This window comes from Rhipicephalus sanguineus, chromosome 11, assembly GCF_013339695.2.
Source record: "Rhipicephalus sanguineus isolate Rsan-2018 chromosome 11, BIME_Rsan_1.4, whole genome shotgun sequence".
Taxonomy (NCBI): domain Eukaryota; kingdom Metazoa; phylum Arthropoda; class Arachnida; order Ixodida; family Ixodidae; genus Rhipicephalus; species Rhipicephalus sanguineus.
Genome location: NC_051186.1, coordinates 36,628,229 through 36,653,326, shown reverse-complemented (window position 1 = coordinate 36,653,326; position 25,098 = coordinate 36,628,229). Strand labels below are relative to the sequence as shown.

General features: G+C 45.9%; 1 protein-coding gene across 2 annotated transcripts in view; it reads left to right on the top strand.

Annotated features, from left to right (window-relative positions):
- LOC119374947 (uncharacterized) overlaps nt 1-25,098 on the top strand; it is a 369,109-nt gene that overhangs the window by 134,486 nt on the left and 209,525 nt on the right. For both annotated transcript variants that reach the window (XM_037645145.2, XM_049410916.1), the window contains one exon: nt 8,388-8,674. In XM_037645145.2, coding sequence (XP_037501073.2) covers nt 8,388-8,674 — 287 coding nt within the window. The remainder of the gene's footprint in view (nt 1-8,387; nt 8,675-25,098) is intronic.

Genomic DNA, 25,098 nt, shown 5'->3' with positions numbered 1-25,098 from the left:
TTGCTAGGCCTCTAGTCTAATAGACTAAAATTGAATGAAAGCTATGGTGGTGTTATATCAGTAGATAGCCAACATTCACAATAATTTAGCCATGTTGGGCCAACGTTATCCAGCAATAGCCGCCGCTTATTAGGCACTGGTTAACATGCACCAGTGCGAATGAGTGCTCGCAATGTGCAAGTAAATGCGGTTGTTGAAGCCACGTGACTTAGTAGTGTGTCACAGACCGTCGTTTTTACTTACAATTCTCGGTCTTACGTGTTACGGTTTAACTTACAGTTCTCGGTCGCAAATAGGAAAGCGCCATACCCTTTCTTAAAAGATGGGTAGAAAATGCCAAGGTAGACTCTGCCTTCAAGGAACGACATAACGCAAAAAGAAAATCGAAAATACTCAAAGAATAACATAAGAGTTAAATATCTTCAATGCACGGCTGGTGTTGGCGCGCATTTCTGCATCGGTCGAACCGTTGCCCAGCGAGCAAGAAAGTCTTGTTTCCTTTGTGTTGTACGCTTTCTAGGAATTGCTTGTCTGCTTTGCCGAGGGTCTGCCGAGGGTTCAATCTCGCTGAGAGGTGCCTCTTCTCCTGGTAGTCGTGCTCGCATCTCCTCTGCGTGCGGCGCGTTTTACTGTGGCACGCCAGCACAGCCGAAACCACTTACGGGCCAACTTTCTATGCCCCCCATCCTCCCGTTTTCCTGCCTTCTTTACTCCATCGTCGGGTTCTCTTTTGTCGGTTAAGTGGTAGGCTTTCTTTTCTTCGAGCGCGCTGTGCCACTGCCCAGCCACAGGGAGCCACATCCTCCTGGAGTCGATTACTCGAGGCAACGTTATACGGTGCTCGAGTCACGTGACTTTCTCGTCGTAAGGGACTCTTGTGGGTTACGTTAGCCGAGCTTGCGGGAAAGATTGTACAGCCGTTTTCTAGGCAGAGCGTCCTTTAGGAAGTGTGTGTGTGTGTGGGGGGGGGGGGTCACGCATACTTATAACAGTCCAGAGGCCAACACGACGCCACCCCCCCGCCCCCTACCAGCACCACCCTCACCCCACCCAGCGAACGCTTGCTGGAAAAATCTTCTAGAGGTAACGTACACCTGAGCTGTAGTTTAGTATGGCATAACTTGCTGAAGACTCAACGTTTTCTTTCTTTGGGGAAGGGGGGGGGGGCAGTGAGGTGGATGGAGGGATAGGCAAGCATATTTACAACAGCCCAGGGGTAAATATGACGGCCCCCAAAGAGCACCTGCTGGAAAAAGTCTTAGAGCAGCGTAGTACACCTGAGCTGTAGTTTAGTATAGGCTAGCCTACTTATGACTCAACGGGACAGAACCCAGCGATGGGTTATGTGTAGTGATGAGGCGAAAGGAAGATCGTGGGTGGTGAGTGCATGGCGCTGCTGCGATCTTTAAAGCTGCGTCAGCCACCACCGTGAGTTGTGAAAAAAAGTTTAGATAGTGATGGAGGTAATAGCGCCTTGTATTGCGCTCTTGCGTGGTCGCGGGTAGTTTTTGGAACTATGGAGAGATGTGTGCCGAGGGAACCACCTGCTCGTTTTATTGCTGGGACGCCTTCTTCACTGCAGTACTCCGTTTTTGTTTTCTTTTGTCGCTGTGGTTTCTTTTTTTTCGACTCTTGAGCTAACACACCTCTTCCCTTTTCATGACTGGAAGCCAGCTTCACGGCGGTGCTCAATATTTTTTCTCTTATCTGGAAAGAAATGACTCGGAGTTTATCAAAAACTTTCTTGTGAAGGCCGGTGAGTTCGGAATGTCTTGGGAGATGTTGAGCAGACCTGCTGTAACGGAAGAAAACGTGTGAGCGTTAGACTTTGGTTTGGAGTTCTAAACTACTGGCCGCGCCATCATGGCCGAGTGAAGAAAGATGAATCGCAAAGAAAGTGCTTTGCGGTTTACAAGAAGTATGCGTGAGCGTGTTTAAAGAGAAAGAAAGAGAGAGAAACGCGAACCAGGAATTTCAGCAGACTGAAGACAGTGTTTTGAGAAAAACGAAGATGCATGACTTCACTTTTTTCCCCTTAGTTGGCAGTCTTGCTTGTCTGGCTCACAAGTATGATGCATAAGCCGTAAAACATACTGCAGCTAGCGCAAGCTTCTGAAGCTTCTCGGCTTCCTATGCTCCTCAATTCACTCAAAGTGGTATCGTAAACTACAATCATCTAAACGTATAAACGCGTTAAAATGTCGAAGCATACTAACGCGAATGGAATGCGTTTCGGCAAACGTCTAATACTATAAGAGTTGTTTTTCGGGGTAAATACATTGTGCTGCAAAAGCTCAACCATTCTGTCGTAGAACGCAAGCATTCGAGACTAATCTGTGAGCTTTGCTTAGTAAAAGAATACTAAAACTTGTTTCTCAAAGGTAAAGTTTGTCGGAAAGAAGGAATAGTGTAATGTACGAAAACGAGGCACTTCGTTATCGATTTTGCATCCATATGGCCTCTTTAGCATGCAAATTTCACTCCGTCCTGGTGCTATTCGGTTGTTTGTATAGTCAACGTGCTTGCTTGACTAGGTACTCTAGATATAACAAAGAAAAAAGTTAGGTGTGGTGAGATTTTGTTGATTACAGGCGCGCTTTCATCCTTCGGTTCGAGATTGTATGTTTGCTGAAGTAGCTTGCGCTGTACAATCCTTGAGTGGAATGTAGAACTGTTCTTAGGTCCAATTGAGGTAGCGAACAATCAGAAACACACAATATACTCTGATAAAGATTTTTGGAACGCTACTGTCGCCTTTTAAGAAGCCAACGGAAGCTGTTTTCCAAAGATCTTTCAGTGTGAAATTCAAGTGTGGTGTTGCAGGTATCTTGTCTTTTAGATCTACAAAGACACAGCGAGATTTTTCGTGATCGCGCAGTCTTTATCTATCGTTGATGACAATTCAATGTTGGGTGTTTTAAACTGGCCAACTGCACAACAGCTAACGGCAGCAGATGGTTTAGAGATTTTCTGTCGGCACATCTGGTGACGTTCGCTACGTCCACTAAAGGACAGATGATTGTCTGTTAACCTTCAGGATCATTCTGAAACGTTTCTTTTGTACGTTTGAAACGTTTCTTTCAGTTTTCAACAAACGACAATCAAATTATCAACGTGTTTTCGCTGATTGTACTTACACTTTATCATTAACTGATGACAACCAAAGGTTTTGTGTGTTCGAAACAGTCCATAATGGATACGTGATTAGCGCAGCAGACGATCCAGATCCCTACCGGCTCAGTTACAGAAGCAGACGATTTTCTGCCGAAGCCACGTGACGCTCCCCAGAAATCACAATCGCACTGGATAGATAACGGCAGACGGTGAACCAGAAGTACATCGTCTGCATAGTAATAACCTCTTTAAAAGAAAGCCGCGCAATGGTTTCGTAATACCAGTATCGTAATTTCCGCAGCTGCCGCTGATACTTAGGACAACACGCTTATCTGCGAAAATCGCCCGTTTATTAAAGCGAAACGAACTACGTTTTCTCGCAAGCTGAGGATCGTATAACTGTGCCTTCTACCCTTTTCATATTAAGGGTGTCGTCATCGTACGTTTCATATTAGGCCTAATGGAAATAGGAAAAGTGGGGAAAAGCGTTGTTTAGGGAACAGTCGTGGAAAGTGGCGCGAGAGCCAAGAGGAGTGGGGGGTGGGGGGAGGAAGAGCGCCCCTCGCGGCCATGCCAGTAAACGCTAATCGGACGCTAACGAGCTATGTTTTCCCGTGGCGACTGCAGCTCCGACGCAATCGGTCCCTAATCGAATTTGGAGGCCCTTGTAGCGACCCTCTCCTGCTCTCGCATACGTACACTTCAGCCATTCACGTCCCCCAAATCGCTCCAGCCTACTATCCCTTCATCGCTCGCGATTCTGGCGCCCCCCTGGAGGCCTTGTCGTAACGACTGTCGTCATGCGGACCACTTGGCGGGACAAGGGGACGCTGAGGGGCCCTCTTAAGTCGAGTGCAAACACGAGTACCTCTGGCAGTCGGTTGCAAGCCTCGTGAAGTGTAGAAACGAACACGGCACTTCGTGTCCGAAGTTTCCTAGAAATTACATTTTAACGCCAACCACGACCGGGAAAGATAATTGACGACAAAGTTCCAAAAAGGGAAATTCTTTTTTTTCTGTATTGAAATAAAAAATAAATGAATTGTTGTCACCATTTCTTGGTGACGGCTATCCCTTTATGCATGGTTATTAGGATAAAAACATTTAATAAAAATAACATAGTACCATATATACAGTTCTGCATTTGATGAGTTCAAGTTTTCTCGTTTTAACGCAGCCCACACGCAAACACGGTGCACAGTTTCGATGTAGTTATATTTATCACGAGTGTTGAAAGGGAAATCTCATAATGTGTGGAGATAAAAGCTGACAAAGAAGAGGCGTAGTAGAAAATGTGTTATACTATCGGTTCTGTGAGCGAGAAGTCTACATTACAACCAATAGTCGCCAGCTTTGTATGACAGCAGACAATGTATGCCAAGAGTTGCTAGTGCTGGCGTTATACGACTAATTGAGTATATTCCGTACATCCTACACAATATTTTTATTTGTCATTATTTATTATTCTGCGGTGTATTTCGTGTGGACATTGTAGATTTCGTGCACCAGTGTTGCGGAGTTGCCACTCCGGAATCATTACACATTTTCACGACCCTGGAATGGAATGGGGACAACGCTTGGAGGAATGGAATGGGAATGGAATTACGTCTTTTTCCGAAAATAGAACACGTTTTCGTCTACGCGCTGTTTTTCAAACTTCAAACACTAGTAAGTTAGAGCCTCGAGTTCGACAATAAAGCAGTATTTTTAAAATGGCTTGGCTGATGACAAGCACGGTACGTTTAAAAGCAACGCGCCTACTACAATTCTGTTTTTATATAGACTGCGTTGCTCCGAAGTTTGTCTATTCTTCGCGTAACCGCGGTTCTATTCCGTTGGTATCCGTAGTGCGGAACTACCGCGGCGACCCACCCTTACGGCGCTGGCATACAGTTCTTAATGCATCTGATGACATCAGCTTTATGGGGCGTTCATTCTTAACTCGAAAAAACTATCAAGATGTCTTTCCTACGTTGAGGAATTACAGGAATGGAATTGAACTGCCTGGCCATTGCCGGGGTGGGAATGGGCTAAGTTCTTTTCATTCCGAGGAATTGAAAGGAATGGAATTGTTGCAAGTTCTAATTCCCCGGAATGGAATTGGAATGGAATGGAGACTCCCATTCCGCAACACTGGTGTGCACTACTTTCCACAAGTAGAGGTATTTTGCCCAAAGTTTTGTGAAAAAAAGTTGTTCTTCTCGTGCAGACCACTAACCCATAAGAACAAATGTTACCCGAAAGTCGTAGGTTCGATCCCGGCCGCGGCGGTCGCATTTGGATGGAGGGAAAATGCTATAGGCCTCTGGACTGTCAGTGCATGTTAAAGAACACCAGATGGTCGAAGTTTCCGGAGCCCCTTCCTCATAACCATATCGCCGTATTGGCACGTAAAACCCCAGGTATTATTCTTACGAACGAATCTTACGTAAAACCTTCTTCTTCCTTTTCTTTTTCGGTTACTAAAGCCCAGGAACGGAGTTCGCAAATTAGTTTGTTCGTCAAGAGCGTTACGTCATCGGCTCGCAACCGTCACTGAAGTTACGTCTAGCATCGCAACGGGCAGAAACCTGCTGTTTCATAAAACAACACTTCTGCCGTAAAAAATTATTCCATCGTAAACTAAGGCCGACCCAGGGACGTCGTTTAACATATCCTGATTACTTCGACGCGATGCGCCAATTGATTCAAACTGCACGACGAAGCAGGTCAAGCGGATGGGGAAACTTCGCGCGTGAGCCCTAAAAACGCCGCTTATGTAAGCGCTCCATCACGTCGAAGGTTTTATTCGCTGACTTCTTTGTTGGCTCGTTTATTTATTCATTTGTTTGAACGTTTATCGCACTCGTTTCGCTCGAGAGGCAAATGAGTGTTGTCTCGCAAAACGCTGTGTCAGGTGCGTACCTAAAAGGTGTGTAGCAATTAAGAGCAAACTGTCTCTCCCCTTGTCCAGTTTTTTCCCCTTTCTGTTTTTTCTTTTTTTTTTAGTGTGTTTGCGTACACTCGAGTGCTGTTGACTTTGTGTCAGCGCTTAATGCGTCGGTGTCTCCTCCCTCGCTAAGTTGCCGAGAGTTCGTGCTTATATATAGCTGGCCGGGCACGTGATTGCTCTCACGTGGCTTGTTCGTGCTCCTGCTTTTTCTTTTTTTTCTTTTTTTGAAGGGGAGGGGCGGAAGGGGGCTGAGCTTATTCATGAACTTATCTTTTTGTGCTCTTTTTTCTCTTTCAATCAACACGCGACTTTGTCTCATGTTTTGATAGTTCCCTTCTTCCTGTATGCATCGCTCCGGCCCAGGGTGTTCCGTCTTCATTAATGACCGGGGCGGGCGCGTTGTAACAGCGCACGTCACTCAGGATACTGATTCTTTTCTCTGTTGTTCCTTTCGCGCACATTCTTTGATTCTTTTGCCTCGCCGCTTGGCTCAGAGCTTCGCCTTGATGGATGACCGCTCTCTCGGTCGGTCTTGCACCGCGAGCTCGAACCGCGGGGCTCTCGGCTATGTACACGAAGAGTTGCCATGTTGACACGGAGTGCGAGAGGTCATTCGTTGCTCGCCACGTCGGCATAACCACACTAGTTTGCGGAAGAAGTTAATATAGCCGCCGCAGTCGGGAGGCGCTAAACATTGCTTCTGTGTGCCACTCCCGAGTGATTACATTGTTATACGGAGAGTCCGAGCTACGAGAAAGAGTTAAAAGAACGAAAACGAGGCGAGGCGTCAGGCCCCGTATGTGACCGAGCATACGTCATTAGCAATGTCGCCGGAAAAAGCCTCTAGTGCTCGTGTTGCTCTTATTATTAAAAATGGCCGCTAGGTTTTTACGTGCCAGAGCGACGATATCATTATGAGACACGCCGTCCGGATTAATTTCAACCACTTGGGTTTCTTTAACGTGCGCTTAAGTATTAAGTGCGCGGGAGTTCTTTGCACTTCACCCTGGTTGAAATGCGTCCACCTCGGCACAATAGTTTGTGCACGTATGAAATTTTCAGGCGTTGCACGTCTACAAGTTTTCTGACAGCTAAAGCCAGTACACCTGCATCTTCCATTCATTCTAAACAGTACTAGAAAGTGACTCATCGCAGAAACAATTGTGGCGATGGGAGTGTTGAACACACACTTCCGGCTTCGTTTGCTATTATTTTTCTTTGAGGTATCGACGTTGCTAATGTCACAAACTCTCTTACATAACTTGTTTGCAAAGTGACGATGTGATCGTAATGCTTCATAGGAATTCTGTATATCTGTTGCATGTATAAACATTTTTAACTAGTGAAGCTGTTTAGCAAATCGTTCCTTGTTAGTCGATCGGTGAACGCTATCATCTTAACGGGTGTGTGCCACTGTGAGGCTACCTGAGAACGAGTACAGAGACGGAGAGAGAGAAAGAAAAAGCAAACATGCACAGAGACGGAAAGAAAGCTTCACGACGCGGGATTCGAACCCGCTTACCCTTGATTCGAAAGTGAGCGTTCTAACCACTCGACTATCCAGGAACGCTAGCAGAGCATAGCAGTCTTGTATAGTATAGTGGAGCAAGTAGGTGGGAAAGAGAAATGAGCGTGAGGAGGAGAGATGTGATGGTGAGGAGGAAAAAAAGGAGGGGAGAGAGTAAAGCGTAGCACAGAAAGAATGAGAAAGAGATAAATAGAGAGAAAAAAATGCAGAAAGAAAAAGAGACAGAGACACCATCAGCCAAAGAAAGAAAAAAAAAGATAGAAAGAAACAGGAAGCAAGCATCGCATCGTCTAGCGACCAGATACCGCACCACCTGGCCAAGCTGCGCATGCGCAGTAGCTGAGCCACGCCCACCGATGGAGACGTCGCGCGCAACCTCCGCTCTATAGTGCATAGCCTGCCTGCTTACTCTCTAGGAAAAAGCCGCGCATCTCGAAGCTAGACGTGTCAGTCGAAGGGGAGTACGAGCGGCGACGGGTCCCTGCTTCGGTGTGCCAACCTTTGCGTGACTAAGGGCAAAATGGCCACAATTTTTGTTAAATATTTTCACTTGGTGTGCTGTACCACTCATATATATTTTCCTACTTTATTTTCGTGCTTTTTTTTTCGTTTTTGTTTGTTATGATGTATAAGCAAATACCAGGCTTACTTTTCTTCCAGTGCCTCTGTTTATGTAATGGTGTCTTTCTTATGTTTGCCTTGTGCCGTACATTCATATCTCAAGTGTAAAAACTTCATCTTTTTGTCCTGGCTTTCCTATATTCTGTTATGGAAACAAATTTAAACTTGAGAATCGCCTTCTTGTTGACGCAGGAGCTGGCCGCCCGCACGGGCTGCGCGGTTTCGGCCAGCGGTTCCGAGTCCGGCGTTTCGCCTTCGTCCAGCATGGGCGACGTGCCGCCGTTCGCCCCGGCACCGTCACCCGCGGGCTCGGCTCCACCGTGCTCCTCGTACCTACTCCAGCAGCTGGCCTCGAGCTGCTCCTTCCCGAACTCTCTGGACGGCGTCCAGAGCACATGTCACAGCTCTCCCTGCGGTGGACCGGCGTCCTCGATGCAGCTACGATCGTCGCCTTCCGCCGCAGCTTCCTTCTTTGCCAGGTGAGTCGTCGCATATTCCATCTTAGTATGACGTTGTAAGAGTGCAGTTTCGAGATAACTGCAGCTCCTTAAGGCAGTTTGATTTCACTTCGTAACTAGGGCTGTAGAGGAATGACAAGTGTGCACACTGAACACGGTCGCTGTTCTCGTTTTAAGAGTTAAACAGGGGATCCGCCAATGGTCTACCAATCCCGTAACCACTGTTCGTACCGGCTCATCGTAATAGTATCAGAGCACCACGAAGATTACGACAAGCGATGCAACGGTGCTATCAAATCTACAACCAAGTTCGGGTCGTTCCGGCGGAGGTGCTTATTGTGGGCGCATTACGGCGCACTCTCTTGCAAATCAACGAAGCGAACATGATCAGAGAATGCAAGTGAATCATGTTTAATTTACTATTTCATTTATTTCTGTATGTCGACAAAATGGCACAATACCTCTTCCCTCTTTTCTCACCATAACAAGACCATTTTCGCGAGCATGTTTGTGTACTCCCAGATACATGGTTGTGCTTCACGCATGGCGTTTAGAAGTAGCAGAAGGTACCGCCATGATTTCGCTAGCAGTGACGTCTCGATAACTTTCACTATGCCACACGCAGCTGCCGCAGAGCATAGGCTCGTGTAGTAGTATAGTTCAGCAGGCTCAAAGGCAGCTGTGTTTTGTGGCGTGAATGAATTTTTTTTTGTCTTATAAGCTGGACCATCCAAGCACCTTGATTAATAAGAGCGATACAAACTTTCCTGTTTAACGCGTTCCGTTTTGGTGAAGCGCCATTACAGGCCATGATGATTTGAACGATTTGCTGACGTGCTACCTTCGCAAGCAAGAAAATTTTGCCGCGGAAAAATTAATAAACGCTCACTCCATGTTAAAGGCATCGTTTAAGCAGTAAAAGTCACTGCAGTTTTGAGAATGTCATGCGTCACGTGCCTCTGAGATATTGGTTCATAGAGTAGTTGCTTCCCTATTGAATCTAACAAGTCGTTTATTTTGCCTCACGCTTCCTTCTAATGGACAAATCGTTGGCGTACTAGATGAAACTACTAAAAACCACGTGATAAATTGCTCTTTGCGATAATGGTGCGTGCCGCCATTTTCAGAACGACCTCGATCACGCGTACATTTTACTGCGATTTCAATTATAGGGACGCCCGAAGCGAAAATTTAGGAACGGCGTCGTCGTCGCCGTCGCCGTGCTGGTCCATATTTTGCAATATCTAGCAATTTGGTATCTACAGCCCTAATCGAAGCATATAAGTCTTTAACTTCGCTAATGGTGAAACTTCGCGTCGTCGCCTGAATTTGAAGTTCGGGAACTCATGGAGTCCCGGCGTTTTTCCACAGGAGGGTGCGAACGCCGTCTGTTGCCTAAAAACAAAAAAGAAGCTCTAAAACGTGACACCCCGGTTGGCTGGTTGGCCCCCTGTTTACGAACAATTAGGCACTTGTCGCGCCATAATTTCAGGCATCAACGCTCAGCGGGGGCGAAAGAATAATAATTACACCCCGGAATTAAGGAGATCCGAGATAGAAAAGATCGCGCTACAGAGGTGGCGGCGAAATTCGGGGCTAAATAAATGGCGCGAACAAACAAGCAATCAAGGGGAAAAAAAGTCGAATGCCATTACGCTATACCACTGGGTCCCTCGTTCTCAACCCTTTCGCGCCTGGGAAACTACCAAGTTTCGCCAATTTTGCGTCACCCTAATGAACCGTTCTGAATGCGCGTTGACGACCCGACTTTACACGTAGAATCGTAGTTTCTTTTCCTTTTTTTTTCTTTCAAGCACGCACGCGCGGTCCCCCCGCTACACTCACGTGGTCTGCGTGGAGCCGCTGTGTACAGGAAGGCCTAACGGAAAAAACTCAGCGGGGGAAGAGTCGGGAGCGCGGTATCTTGACGCCGAAGGCATCGGGGGTCTGAATCGGGTGGGGAGCGGGCCTCTCTTAATGGGCGGCTATTAGGCTAAGCCGAGGCAGCAGTATCAGGTGCAGGGTAGCGCGCTGTTCGCCGCGATATTGTTGGTCACGTGGTACAAATAATAATAAGAAAAGAGACCAAAGTAAAGACAACTTAGTCCGAGCTAAATGCTGTGCGCATGTGTACAGCCGACTTAGAAAATGACGTGCTGCTGTTATAACTGGAGAAAGCAAACATTGTCCAAAATTAGCTGACACGAGCTAACATCGGCAATCGTACAACCAATTTTAAAAGGAAAATACTTTCTTTGTGCTCAGAACGTTTGAGAAAAGAAGTCAGATAGGACAGAGCGCACGCTACGCATGCCATTACGCCACGTCCTATCTGCGCTCTGTCCTATCTGACTTCTTTTCTCAAAGTTCTGCCCACAAAGAAAGTAGTTTCCTTTTAGAATGCAATACCAACCAGCCGAAGTAGCCACTCTGTTGCGTGCAACCAACGCAAGCCAACCATATCTATCTATCTATCTATCTATCTATCTATCTATCTATCTATCTATCTATCTATCTATCTATCTATCTATCTATCTATCTATCTATCTATCTATCTATCTATCTATCTATCTATCTATCTATCTATCTATCTATCTATCTATCTATCTATCTATCTATCTATCTATCTATCTATCTATCTATCTATAGATAGATAGATAGATAGATAGATAGATAGATAGATAGATAGATAGATAGATAGATAGATAGATAGATAGATAGATAGATAGATAGATAGATAGATAGATAGATAGATAGATAGATAGATAGATAGATAGATAGATAGATAGATAGATAGATAGATAGATAGATAGATAGATAGATAGATAGATATAGATAGATAGATAGATAGATATAGATAGATATAGATAGATATAGATAGATATAGATAGATATAGATAGATAGATAGATATAGATAGATAGATATAGATAGATAGATATAGATAGATATAGATAGATAGATAGATAGATGAAGCAAGAAAGTGCATCATCGTGCGTTTTGCTGCTTAAGTACAACTTTTGAACGTTAGTATTCGATGGCGACCTTTAAAATTTACCGCTTGGATACCGCACGTATACAATTTTGTTTCGCTTACAATTTTGCTTCGCTTGAACGTGACCCATCGTTTCTTTGGTACGTATCATCTACGCTATAAAAGCTTTTTGCTTCTGCCAATTTAGTCCTGAATTACCCTGCTTTAACATCGAGAGCTGTCGGATAAGACGAGCGTATGCCATGCCAGTAAAGAAAAAAAAAAGAGAAAGAAAGGAACCACTACAATTACAATGTCTTCCGGAGTGTAAGTAACTTAACTTTTCCTTAGCCCTCTTTTGATGGGTTAGCTTAGAAGTTCGCGGCAGCTCTCTCCCTCTCTCCCTCTATTCTCTGTCACGGAAATTTCTAACCAGGGGTGACAAGGCCTGCCGGAAAACTAAGACAAACGACCAAGACGCCGTCTCTCAAAAGCGCAAAAGGCCCTCAAGTCCCGTAGTACGTACACCGGTTGTGAAGTAAACGCCAACAGCCGAGCATATCGCGAACTAATGAAAAAGCGAATGTGCGAGACACTATTCGCTCTGTCACAGTTCCCAAGACGACAAATGAGCCCTGGAAGGCGAGTCCATAATTTCGCTCACCGAAATTCAACTTTGTACGCCGTTGCTCACGAAAAACACGAACACGAATCGCGGGCTGTAGAAATTAATGTAATTATTATATATATATATATATATATATATACGTGAAATTCGAACAATCCTGCATGATGGAAGACTAACGGCTCCTCACACAACGTGCTTTAGTACAAAGCGCACTTTAACTTCTAGTCTTCTTGAGAGTATTACTTCGCGATGTTCAGTTCGAATGTTTAGTAGGATTTATTACATATATCTTATATCAGAGTAAAAACACTGGTAGGCGATATCTTAGTGGATACCTATTAAGAGGAAAAAGTGGACCTGGTCAGGTCACGTCATGAGAAAGACGGGCTTGCAGATCGTCAATTAAAACATCCCAGGGGATACCAAGAGATGGGAAGCATGGCCGAGTATACAAAATTGGCAGGTAAAGCGACGAAAATGAGAAATTTGGAGGCATAGAATGAAATCAGCTAGCGCTGGACAGGGTTTGTTGGAGATCTCCGGGAGAGATCGTCTTCCTGCAGTCGAGATAAGTGATGCTGATGATGATTCTTATTTTCTATAGGCTGTTTTACAGCTTGCACTGAAAGAGAGCTACCCCGACGCCATTGAAGTAAACGTCCACTTTCTTTGTATCTGACCCGTTGTATTTTACATATGCAAACGATAAAGATTGAATGCAGATACTTGATACCAATAAAGAACCTTAAGCTCACCGCAGACTCACCCGCATACCTCTTCCTAAAACGGTATGCATTCGCGCCGCATTTCTGTAACAACAGTAGATTCAATCATCCAGTGTCAACACTAGGAGATGATACACTATCAATTACAACGCCAGCAAGATAAAATGTGGCGTCTGGCACTCGCAAATGTTTAGATACGGGCACTCTAGGTTTTAATCGTGGCGTCCAGACAACAAAATCCTCTTTCGCTTTGGACCTGCCGTATACAGACGGCAGTGGTTTCAAATTAACCGTCGTTCCACTGAGTTCCTTGTTATTCAATTTCAAAACAATGTTGCGCCGTTTTCCCAACGGCCGTGTCTCTGTAACTACGCACTCCGTAAACGCACGTTCAGACACGCGTTCAAACCGGGGACGCTATAGAAGCTTATGTTTTTCCCTCGTTCCGCCAGTGTTTAGAAAAGAAAGAAGTGCGTCGCGACAGCGAAGTTCGCGCAGGGCTTTTCGAAAATCCTCCTCCGCTCTGTTCACCATTCTGTTCATCTTTCCCAATTTCCCTACACCCGCAGTCCCGAAACTTCGTCATATTTCCCATATTTTCTCCCGCGTTCCTATAACGTCCTTACAAAGTGTTCCTCGCTCCTCGCATTCCCGTCTTTGCTTCTTTCTTTACTACTCGTTCCCTAGCGTACGTAATACGTAACTTTGCTTTCCTGCTCCGCTTTAGGGAAGAAAAATGAGGGGAGTGGGAGAGGAGGAAACGGCTGAGAGAGGGGGAGAGAGAGAGCGACCGCCTCGACGCGACCTCCGTGATTCCCAGGCAACCGCCGCGCGCTCGGCGCGAGAAATAATTGTCCTCGCCCGATTTAATTATTCTCGTGGGAGCGACACACAACCGACGCCGCCCGGTCGGCACGAGGAACGGGAGCAGCACACGCCGCCTCGCTCGCTCACTATACAGCGAAGCTAGAGCAGTGTGTATGTATATATATATTTTATCAGTTTGGAACTCTCGCTTTTTCATCTTCTTCTTCTCCCATTCTCCTCATCTAGCGGCCTTATCATTTTCGTTTATATCAGTTATGTGGAGTCTTCGCTTATTTCCTACGCACACAGCACGTAATCTCTTTCTTTACGCAGATTCGCTCTTCGTTGTGCGCATGCGTACGAATCAGAGCTAATCTGCGTCGGGAAGAAAGAGCAGCGTATGGAAGAAAGGACCGGTGCACTTGTTATTTCGTCGCTACGCGGATTCTCTATCTCAATCGTACCCGCCAGTTCTCCCTTTCTCGCCAACATCTCTCTACCTTAAGCATTTATTTAACAGCGAAGCCGTTTAGCAAATCGTTCCTTGACCGACGAACCCAAAAAACTATCATCATCATAAACGCGTATGTGCCACAGAAATTGGGTAAATCCCACTACCCTCCACTGTCCACTAAAAATGAAGAAGGCAACACTTAGCCCAACAACAAATGGCTGCGAAGCGACGGCGGCGAGCTGAAGACCCCGAGTACGTACCACGAGGGAATACTAGGTAACAGGAAAGGCAACGGCGGCTGCGAGAAGACCCCGAAGCTATGGAAGGCCTCGGCCAACGAAGACTCGCCCTCAGATTTATGAGAGGTGCGAACGTTTGGTTTCACCGCGAGTTTTTGTCTCTGGAGTTTGGACATCCGTGTCGTGTCTGTGACTGTCTGTGGTTTAACGCAAACCTGTCTGCTCTGGGAATCAACGTAGAAACAACCTAACATCACTTAGCTAAAGCCTAGAAACAACCTAGAAGCAACCAGATTAGTCTTCAGAATCGCCCCGTGTCGCTGTTTCAAGCCTTGCGCGGCATAGTGCAAGCTTTACCAATTTTTTTTCTTTTTTTGCATAGTCACGCACTGTTACTATGTTTTTCTGAGTGCCCTCTCGCTCTCTTTGCTACGGAACTGTTTTATGTTCCCTGCAGTATTCTCCAAGCTCCTTTTCTCTCCTGCCTGCACATTCTTTATCTTTTCCTATGCATCATCATCAGCTTGACTACGCCCACAGCGGGGCAAAAGGACTCTGCTACGTTTCGCCAGCTAACCCGATTCTGTGCTTTCTGCGGTCACGTTATCCCCGCAAACTTCTTAATCTCATCTGCCCACCTAACTTTCTGCCTCCCCCTCGCACGCTTGCCTTCTCATGGAATCATCCAGTGTGTTACTCTTAAGGATCAGTGACCATCCTGCCTTCTCGCTTCATGTCCGGCCCATGTCTATTTCTTCTTGATTTCGACTAAGATGTCCTTAAGAAGCGTTTGTTCCCTGACCCACTCCGCTCTCTTCTTGTCCCTTTTATATAGACTTCATCCCTATTTCCCTCGTACTCTTCTTCGCCGTCTTTTTTAAACCCTCTTCATTTCTCAATGTTCTTTGTTCCGTCGTTCTTGTATCTTTCCCCTCTCCTAGAACGCGTGCCTTTGGACCCTTCTCAATCAGCTTGTTTGTCTTGATTGTGACTGAAACACCACAACCAGGCTCAGACGTATCGGACGTTTGACGTTTGAGCTCCCTCCTTTATTTACTGTAGAAAAAAAAAAAGGGGGGGGGGCGTGATGAGGAGAAGGGCGACACACTTAACACGTCCCTTGTGCCGTGTGCACCTTCTCTGCATTCTGTCGTTTTTATTCTTTTTCTTTCTTTTTCGCTGTTCTATGAAGTATGCACAACCAACAAGCCAAACTCTATCCGCACCTGATGCGATGTTTGCCAAAGGGCGATTATTCCTCGGCGTGCCGCTTGTTTGTCCGGAGGCGACGCTGTCGTTGATCTGCATTTGTATGTACAGTACGGCGGTTACCTGCACTTCTATGTCCATGTTCGACGAGACGGTGCTAACTTCCACCATCTAGTTAAGCGTCGTTGTGTTCCGTGTGCATCACAATTGTGAACGGGTCTTAATTGCACTGGTTGGTGGAGAAGTTGACAGGGTGGTGGAAAGGGTGGAAAAGATAGCCAGTGGACTGCCGGACTAGGTATCCCACCCACTTGCTATAGAAAGATTCTGTGTAAATAAAAATATTTTCAACTCGAAGTTCTGATGGAAGCCCGTGTGGTCGAGATAACGAGGAAGAATATGAAAAGGACGTTTCGGCTCCCCTGACGGGAGCCTTGTTCACAGTGTGAAGATGGCTTTCTCCCGTCAGGGGAGCCGAAACGTCTTGTTTTTATTGAGGTTGGTGTTCCTCTTCTACTGCCTTCTGCTGCCTTCTACTGGTTAAAAATAATTTCAATGAGTTGATTGGTCGACGCAGCATTTAGTCGAACACGTTGTACACGAAAACTGCTGAGTTTTTGAGCGATGCCCATCAACAACTTAGGGAATGCTGTCGGGTGCATTTTCAGTGCTACACGTAATAAAATAAGGCTGAATAAATTGAGTTCTGTGGTAGTGACGTTGTAAGTTTGGTAGTGATAGTTATCACCGTTACGTAACCAGGTCTTCGTCAAATGCTTTCAAAACTAACGAGAACTCAATAAAAAAAGAACAGCTTGTCTCCCGCTCTTTTAAAAGCGAGAAGACTATGTAGAAGCATCATCGACATTGGTCCTTGGTGTCGACGCAAAATGTGTATGTTTCTTGTTGTTGTTTCTTTTTTTTTCGTGCTTCAAGAAAGCTCTTGACTGCGATTGATTTGCTTTCTAGTGTAGATCGTTATGCCAAACAACCGCTTTAGAAGCGATAATTCGCCGGCTACAGAAGAATAAATACTATCTGTCTACTAGAGCTATATCAGTCTGCTAGAGCTAATTTATATAACAGAAACGAAAAAAAGGGGGCGGAGTTAACAGAAGTTTGGTGGGTTAAGCACCTACTTATGATGCCATGTGAACCACATTAAACGATTAATAATAAATAATAAACAAGCGTCGCTCCAGGAGACCCACTGCTTTGTAGGCGTACGTCTTCAACAAGAAGCGAAAATCTCTCTGAAGACCTTGTGAAGTACAAAACAAGAGGCAATTACAAAGGAAATTCGGGCGATGTGATATAAAAGAAAAAAAAACTGGGAAACAAACACACACAGAAAAAGAGAGAACAGGAAAAGAAAGAAAAGGCGCAGGAAGTGCGCAACGAAACTGCGGAAATAGCTTCGCGATGCCCGTACCAGAACAGGGTTCACACAACACTCGCTGTTTTTTTTTTCCTTTCCTTCTCCATTCCATCTAAAGAACAAAGAATAAAAGGAAAAAAAAAGCGCAGGAAGAAAGGGCGATAAATAAAAGTAGGCAGGCGGCAGGAACGGGTCGAAGAAGCATCGCTCGGAAGCGTCAATGGCCGTTGGAGCTGCCATCTAGAACTGGCGCATAAACATTCGCGCCAGCACGCATTCCTCCGTGTACCGCCACCACCTTCTTTCAGACGGGCAGGCAAACGAACGGCAGTGCTGCTGCTCCCTAGAATGAGGAGAGGAGGAAGACGAGGGTAAAAGTAGATATCATCAGAGGCCTCCCAGATGAGGGCCTTCTACTATATATTTCGTGGCAGCAAGCAGCAGCCCCATCCCGTGCTTTACACGACATTGCTTTTCGCCTTGCTTCGGGCCAGCCGTAACTGCGTAAAAGGGAAAAAAAAAGAAAAGTACTTCCGCTTTGCGCATTTGCTCCCACAACGGTCTTTTTTTTTTTTTTTTTGGACGGCCCGTTCTTTGGATGTTATGCAAAACCAACCGCGGCTTCAGCTACGGGCTTGGTTGAAGCAAATAAGGGAAATAAAGGTGAAAACAAAAAAGAATGGATAGGAGAGAGGCTGTCCTCTTCGCCTTGTTTCTTTGCTCTTTGTTCTCTTTTATTTTGTTCTTTTTATCGCGGCCGTCGTGCAGTATGGGGCCATTACACGAGATGGTTATTCTACACGAAGGCGGACGGTACAGCGACCGCATGGCAACCTACTTTTTTTTTTCGTTTTTTGTCTGCTCGAGAAAGAGGAGGTGGAGGGGAGTTAATTCGCGGCGCCATCTATTGCCAATTCGGAGCACTGTGGCGTATGCTTTAAACCTGACGCTTGTTCGAAGGTGCGCAATGCTTCTAGAAGGAGCAAGCGCTCAAGCACCCAAAATCGAGTCCCTTCGGATATTGCTCGGGTGCGCACAGGCGAAAGCCTATGCTCGTCAAATGTTATCACAAAATGCTATTGCAATGCATACCTTTCATAAAAGCTAATTCCAGCCAATCTTGTATACTCGACATATCGTAAACGACGGCGGTCGGCCAATGGCAGAGAGCGCTTAGGAACGAGAAATTTTTTAAATTAGGATCCCTGATTTCTATACCCTGCGTTATAATATACACCTTATCTATGCGAATGCCGTAATTTCCTTACGCAAACTACTCGGAACTTCAACGCTTTTTTCTGAGATTGAGCGACTCACGAAAAGGTTTGAAGTTCACTCAACAACCTGGAGAACTGCAAGCGATAGATGAATAGAGACGATGCGTAGGCTATCTAAACAATTTTTTTTTTAGATCTGTATGGAGCTAGGAGCGTTTTTACATGTAGCATCGTAGCTGCCTTTCTATTCCCACTCTTTTTCTAATGATTATGAGGACTAATCAGCATACGAGTTCGGAAACTTCCCAGTTCCAACACGTTTCGGAAAATGAGGAACCTCCATCTGCTCCCCGGGTCGGAAGTGACGCGTAATGCAGTTCTAAGAGACGACAGGAAATCTTGGAAAACGTCTTCCGGGGAACGTCTGCGTTTTCAAAGCGGGGCAGATTTTAGCTCCGGTGTGACGACTAATGTTTCACGCAGCCTCGAGGGCATGCCGGCAAAGTTTCTCATTCAAGCTCGAGCGCCGTCTCACAGGACACGCTCAAATCAGCGTTTTCTTAAGACAAATTCTTTAGTTTACGTTCACTTTTTTAAAATTTCCTTGCGGAGGCAGAAATCCTCGTGAAAAGGGATCGCTGAAATCGAATGCCGGTCGACCCGCCATTTGAGACGTTCCAGTAATTTTTTTTTTCGTAGCACGTCGTTAACGCTAGACACGTTCACTCTCGTCGCAAAAGAGGAGCATTTCTTTCATAAAAGCGCCCCCGGGCTTTCCTTCTTTTTTTTTTTTTTACATCCGGGTCTCCGGCGCAGTGCCTTAAACAGCGCCGCCTGTCGACGCGTACCGGAAAGCGGGTTATGAGATCCGCCTTTCACCGGTATGTTGCGACAAAGTGTAACTTTGCACTCGCATTTATGCGCGGGAGGCAGCGTAGCATAGGAGCGAACTTAATTTCGGAACGCGCTTAAAAACTTCTTTCTTAAAAATCATTTCCGCTGAGAATAAATTGAGGAAAGAGAAAAGGGAGAAGGCAGAAACACAGAAAGCAAATGAAAGATTAACGTTGACTTATCGATAGCACTTGAGAGAGAGAGAGAGAGAGAAGCAGATAAGAAGAGATCGAAGGCAATGAAGTCATTTGTGTTAAAATTTACAGCCCTCAAACGGACGGAACGTGGCAGAAGAACAACACAAGCGCTAGTGTTGTTATTCTGCTATGTCCCGTCCGTTTGAGTGACGTAAATTTTAACAAAGATGTATCGCCAACTAGTCCAACTATCGGTATTGCTGCAATGACGTCAAACAAATTAGTTACACTCTGGAAGATGGAGTGAGGAAGGAATCACTAGGGTTATGGAGTGAGGGCAGAGAAGATGAGGAGCACAGAAGAGGAAAGATAGTCCCTCCGCACGGTACATCGACAAGGAAACACACCCGTCTTTATCAGAAAAAAAGGCCTCGCCACTTAAGAAAAAAAAAAGTGTGCTGATTCAGGAATCAAAGTATTGAACAGCGCACATCCATGTGGTTGCTCTACCACCTGAGTTACCAGGCCGATTCGTTGGTTTATTTATGGGGTTTAACTTCCCCAAATCGACACTGGTTACGAGAGACGTCGCAGTGGATGGCTCCGTATAATTTGGACGGCCTGGTGTTCTTCAACGTGCACTTGCCAATCTAGCCAAGACGAGCTTTCGCGTTAATAAAGATATCCAAATTAACTAAGAGGAAATGGGACTGAAGCTGGCTGAAAATTACAGCGGGCAGCTCGCAAGAGACACAGCACCTAGCCTCCTCACCAGGTAGGAGATCCAAAAACAGGAATAAGAAGTTCAGAAAATGATGGATGCTTGAAGATATGAAAAATTCTCGAACACGGAGTATCGCTAGAGCTGACGTTTCAGCAAGTGGTGTTGGAGAGGACAAGGCCGCTTGTCGAGGCGTGGGCTCCAGCGACAACCCGTGTTCACACACTTTTCCTCGAGTTAGCTAGTGAGGATGGAATAGACGAACAAAACTTTAATTCCGCAAAAGGCGACATGTGGTCGGGCCCCTGGAGCAAATAGATAGATAGATAGATAGATAGATAGATAGATAGATAGATAGATAGATAGATAGATAGATAGATAGATAGATAGATAGATAGATAGATAGATAGATAGATAGATAGATAGATAGATAGATAGATAGATAGATAGATAGATAGATAGATAGATAGATAGATAGATAGATAGATAGATAGATAGATAGATAGATAGATAGATAGATAGATAGATAGATAGTAGATAGATAGATAGATTAGATAGATAGATAGATAGATAGATAGATAGATAGATAGATAGATAGATAGATAGATAGATAGATAGATAGATAGATCGATAGATAGATAGATAGATAGATAGATAGATAGATAGCTAGATGATAGATAGATTAGATAGATAGATAGATAGATAGATTAGATAGATAGATAGATAGATGATAGATAGATAGATAGATAGATAGATAGATATAGATAGATAGATCGATAGATAGATCGATAGATAGCTAGATAGATAGATAGATAGATAGATAGATAGATAGATAGATAGATAGATAGATAGATAGATAGATAGATAGATAGAAAGAAACGGTCCAAGCGCCTTCGTTTCGCCGAGAAAAGGTTTGCATTTAAAATATAGATACATACAGTGTATGCACGTATTCATGGGATATGCGTAGAGTAATCTTAATCATGCAGAATACCCGCGTACTCTTTTTTACGTCCACAGCATTTCGAAGCATTGAAATTGGCCGATGACCATAGCATGACCATAGATGACATGAGGCACCACTGGCCCTTGCAATCCCATGGGCCCTCCGGGCCAGACCTAGCTGGGGCCCGAGGGCAAGGCTAGACAGCAACGCCTCCCGCCTCAATCTCGTATTATGCTATTCTTGCTCATCGGTGTAAGCCGTGCATTCCCATGTGATGTGGTAGAGCGTTGGTATGTTCCCACACCATGGGCGTATGTACTTGTATGCTGTCGGGTAGTACGTATTAATCTATGGATGTTTGTGTATGTGTCCGCTTGGAGATTATGTAACGCCGCAGAGTCTACGGCGCAAAGGTTCTTGTGCAGTGCTGGGCGCAGTCTCCTCAATTCTCTGTACTATTGCAGGGTCGCTTTGTAACTGGGATCGGTAGGCGTTGGGTCCTCCACGATGTTTCCATAGGCAGCTCGGCAATTAGTGAAACCTCGAACCACCTCATCGGCATAGAGGCTTCCAGTAACGCCCTTAGATGAAAAGAAATTGAAGCACATGTCCGCATATGGCTCCAGAATGTCAAATATAATAAACACGTACACAAAAGTAAGCACAATAACCTCACAGTCGCAAAGACTAGACTAACTCCACGCGATATACACATCAATCTTTCGCTTAAACCAAACGACCGCAACGCCACAGATCCCTGCAGTGATTACTGCTGGAAACTCTCCACGGGTGCTGTAGCCTTCAGGAAGACTCGTGATTTACGTTTCTCACTCTGGCAGCTCGCAAGAGTGCGTGCTGATCTGGTTCTTTATTTATTTTATTTCTTTTTTTTTTCGTTGCTGTTTTTCCGTCGTCACCTAGCCATTGCAGAATGCGACGGTAGCGCTACTGTGACATTAAAATCCTCGGCACGTAAAGGTCGTATCGAAAGAGAGACGACCACCTTGAAGGCAGTTACCGCCGCTGGGAGCGCAACGTGCGGCTGTCGAGAGTTGTGACAGTGTCGCAAGAAGAAAGTGGAACCCAGAGAAGCAAATCAAAAAAAGAGAGAACCGCAGTGGTAAACGAAAGGTAACAACAGCTACGTGTGTCGTAGCTCGCCGAAAGAAAACGTGAAACATTGAAACCGGCGGGCTGCCGTTGTTACGGTGCTTCATTCTCGTGTGACTGCTCCGAGACGAAACAGCATCAGCGTTGACAACAGCGAAAAACGCAGTAAATAAGAAAAGTAGGCAGGTAGAACAGAGCAGAGGTGGTGGCACTGCAAACGACGTGAAGTAAGAGAGAAAAAGAATGAGCCCCCAGGGAGGCGAAAAAGGGAAAGCGGTGGAGACACTGCAGGTGGCGCTGCGAGCGACATCCGGTCCGGCTGTCCTGTCCGGTCTACAGGGGACGTGCGTGTGTGCACCTCGTCGGGCCGTAATGAAAAGCCCCAATAAAGAGGCACGTGACCGGAATTTCGTGTCCCGTTCCTCTCTGTCCTTCTTTCCCTCTTGCTCTCTTTCTCTCTCTTTCTTGTTCTGTCTGTCCGAGTTCGTGCGGGGCGTGAGCAGTTGTGCTACTACAGTAGCACACCTGATTCCTCCTCAAAAAGGTTCTTCCTCGTGATTGTGTTGGCAACATTGAGTTTTAAAGCGAAAGCCTTAGACGCCTCACCAAACGCGAAAATCGATCGTCGGCGTCAACACAAGTGAGGCAGAAAATCATCATGTGAATGCGTCCCCACATGAGGTCATCATGACGTCACAGATAGCCCAAATTTATGACGTCGTCACATGATGCCATCGCTTTGTCAAAGGTGGGCCGATCACGGAGGCAGTTCAAAACCAGTTGAGCTGCAGAAAGTTCGCAATGCCTCTGATCCTGGAGGCACTGCAAAGCCACGTTGGGTGCGGAAAGCTTTCGGAGGGGGGCGGGGAGCATCTATACATCGACGTAGAAGAAAAAGAAAGATGGCTTCCGCCTTCTAGTCGTCTTAGGCGAATGCATAAGGGGCCTTGTGATTTGTTTTCTTTTTTGTATACAAATCTATATTATCGTTCGCTATCAATTATTGGTTCAACATCACACTTACCCCCTTTTCCTTCACGTTTGGGGTTGGGGTGAGTGTACGAGTCATACACATACACGCGTGAAGGTGGGCAGCAGCTGCCTTGAAGAAGAAGACAAGGCCGCTCGCCCAGACGTTGGCTCCAGCGAAACCCCCCGTTCAAGGATTTCTCCCCTCTTCAAGCCTCCTCCTGAACTTATACCTTGTCTGGATTGCCAACTATTGCAATTCAAAGCCACCGTCCAACCATCGCCGCATCACACCTTATTCGTCAGCACCTACCGCCCCGTCCCTAACCCTCAAACAAAATGTCTCTTAGTGGCCAGCAAAGCTGCTGTGAGGTTACCAACTAGCCCAGTCTCAAACCTTGCTGCTATGGGGGCTAATTGGTATGACTTCATGACTGTTCGCGCTGCCATGAACCCACGAAAGGACAAGTGAGGAAAGACGCACCCGGGCTGATGCGCGTGTGTGTTTTTTCGCTTGTCCTTTCATCAGTTTCTGGCAGCGCGAACAGTAATGAACTCTTAATTGCCACCATTTCTGCGATTTTTAGTGAGCTTTCATGCGAAGGCAGAAACCGTCTTGTCGTTGATTGTTTACTATTGCAATTCAGGCGCTTATTTTATGCCTCAGCGGGAGTCAAATGTTCTCGAAGCGTCTTCTCCGTGCGTTCAGTGGTATGGCTACAACTTCGAAGTCTGATCATCAAAATTTATTTTGATATATCTTGGCCTTCTCCATAATCTCTCATTGTGATTGCCTAGGAGCCATGACAACTTGCTGGACCGTATAATGCCAAGAAGGTGAAATGATAACTTCATATTTGGGGTCATCAACGTGGTCGTCTTCAACAACATCAGCGTCGATCTCATTGTCATCCCCACCTTCAGTCTAATGAGGTCCAATACTAAATGAATTCTCTTCCTATGTGATGTATTATAACTACACTAATCGACAGAAAGCGCAAGGTCGTACATATACAATACGTCTACTTTAGACGTCTTCTAGACGTCATTTCGAAACACCTATTCCACTTCTACATGCCGACTTAGGTTTGTGAGGTTTATAAGCCGGCGAGAGCCAAGACAAGTCGCTCGAGCGTGTGGCATTGGCCTCGAAGATGGTTCGATAGCCGTTTTCTCTCGCGCAAAGGAACGGAACAGATCGAATACCGGGCATGCCGACAACGCACGTCGAGGGTTCGTTTTCCGCCTGGAATGCCTTCCGCTTGGCTTCAGCCAGAAGCACGGCCATGCCCATCTTCGAGAAGAAGGTTCGTCTAAAACTGGGTCTCCAGTCGCCTGTGTTCCATTCGTGTGGACGACAGACAATGCTATTCGTTTTGGGGACGTACGTAGTCTCGTCTGGAATGCCGGAGGGCCTGGTAAACCGGTAATATGCTCACGCCCGTATACCTTTCCCAGTTTTCGTCCCTTTCGGCATGCCCCAGCAAATGGGCGGTCCGTGTGTGCGTTGGTGAATGGGGTGTAGGGAGGGTGTTCTTTGTCGTGAGGACTTGGTGTTGATGGCTTACACCGTTCGGAGCAGCCGTACGCGGAGTTTCCTTCCTTTAATTGGGTTCGGCCAGCTCTTTCACGAGAGGGCCCTTTGTGGCATTTCTCGCCTTCCAGAATCTTCCTCGGGGTTTCGTTTCTGGGCCCTCCGCGCTGTCACAGTTTTTTAGGGGAGAATAGTTTTGAAGTGAGCGTATTCCACGGCACCGAATGAGAAAACTTACGCAGATGTACAAACGCTATGGAAACCTAACTGTAATAGGCTTCGAGTGGTGCTTCCTTCGTCGTTGCAGCGGCGGTGGAAGAGTGCCTTAAGGCTTAGTTTGTCTGATCGAAATACCTGAATCTGGTCGGAGAACTTTACGAACTTTTCGTTCGTGATTACGACTGCGTCAGCGATCAATGGCGGGTCGAGTCTGTAGCCCAACGACTTATCGATGCTGAGAAACGTTGTAATTGCGCAGTTCTACGATATGCTTGCGTAAACGCC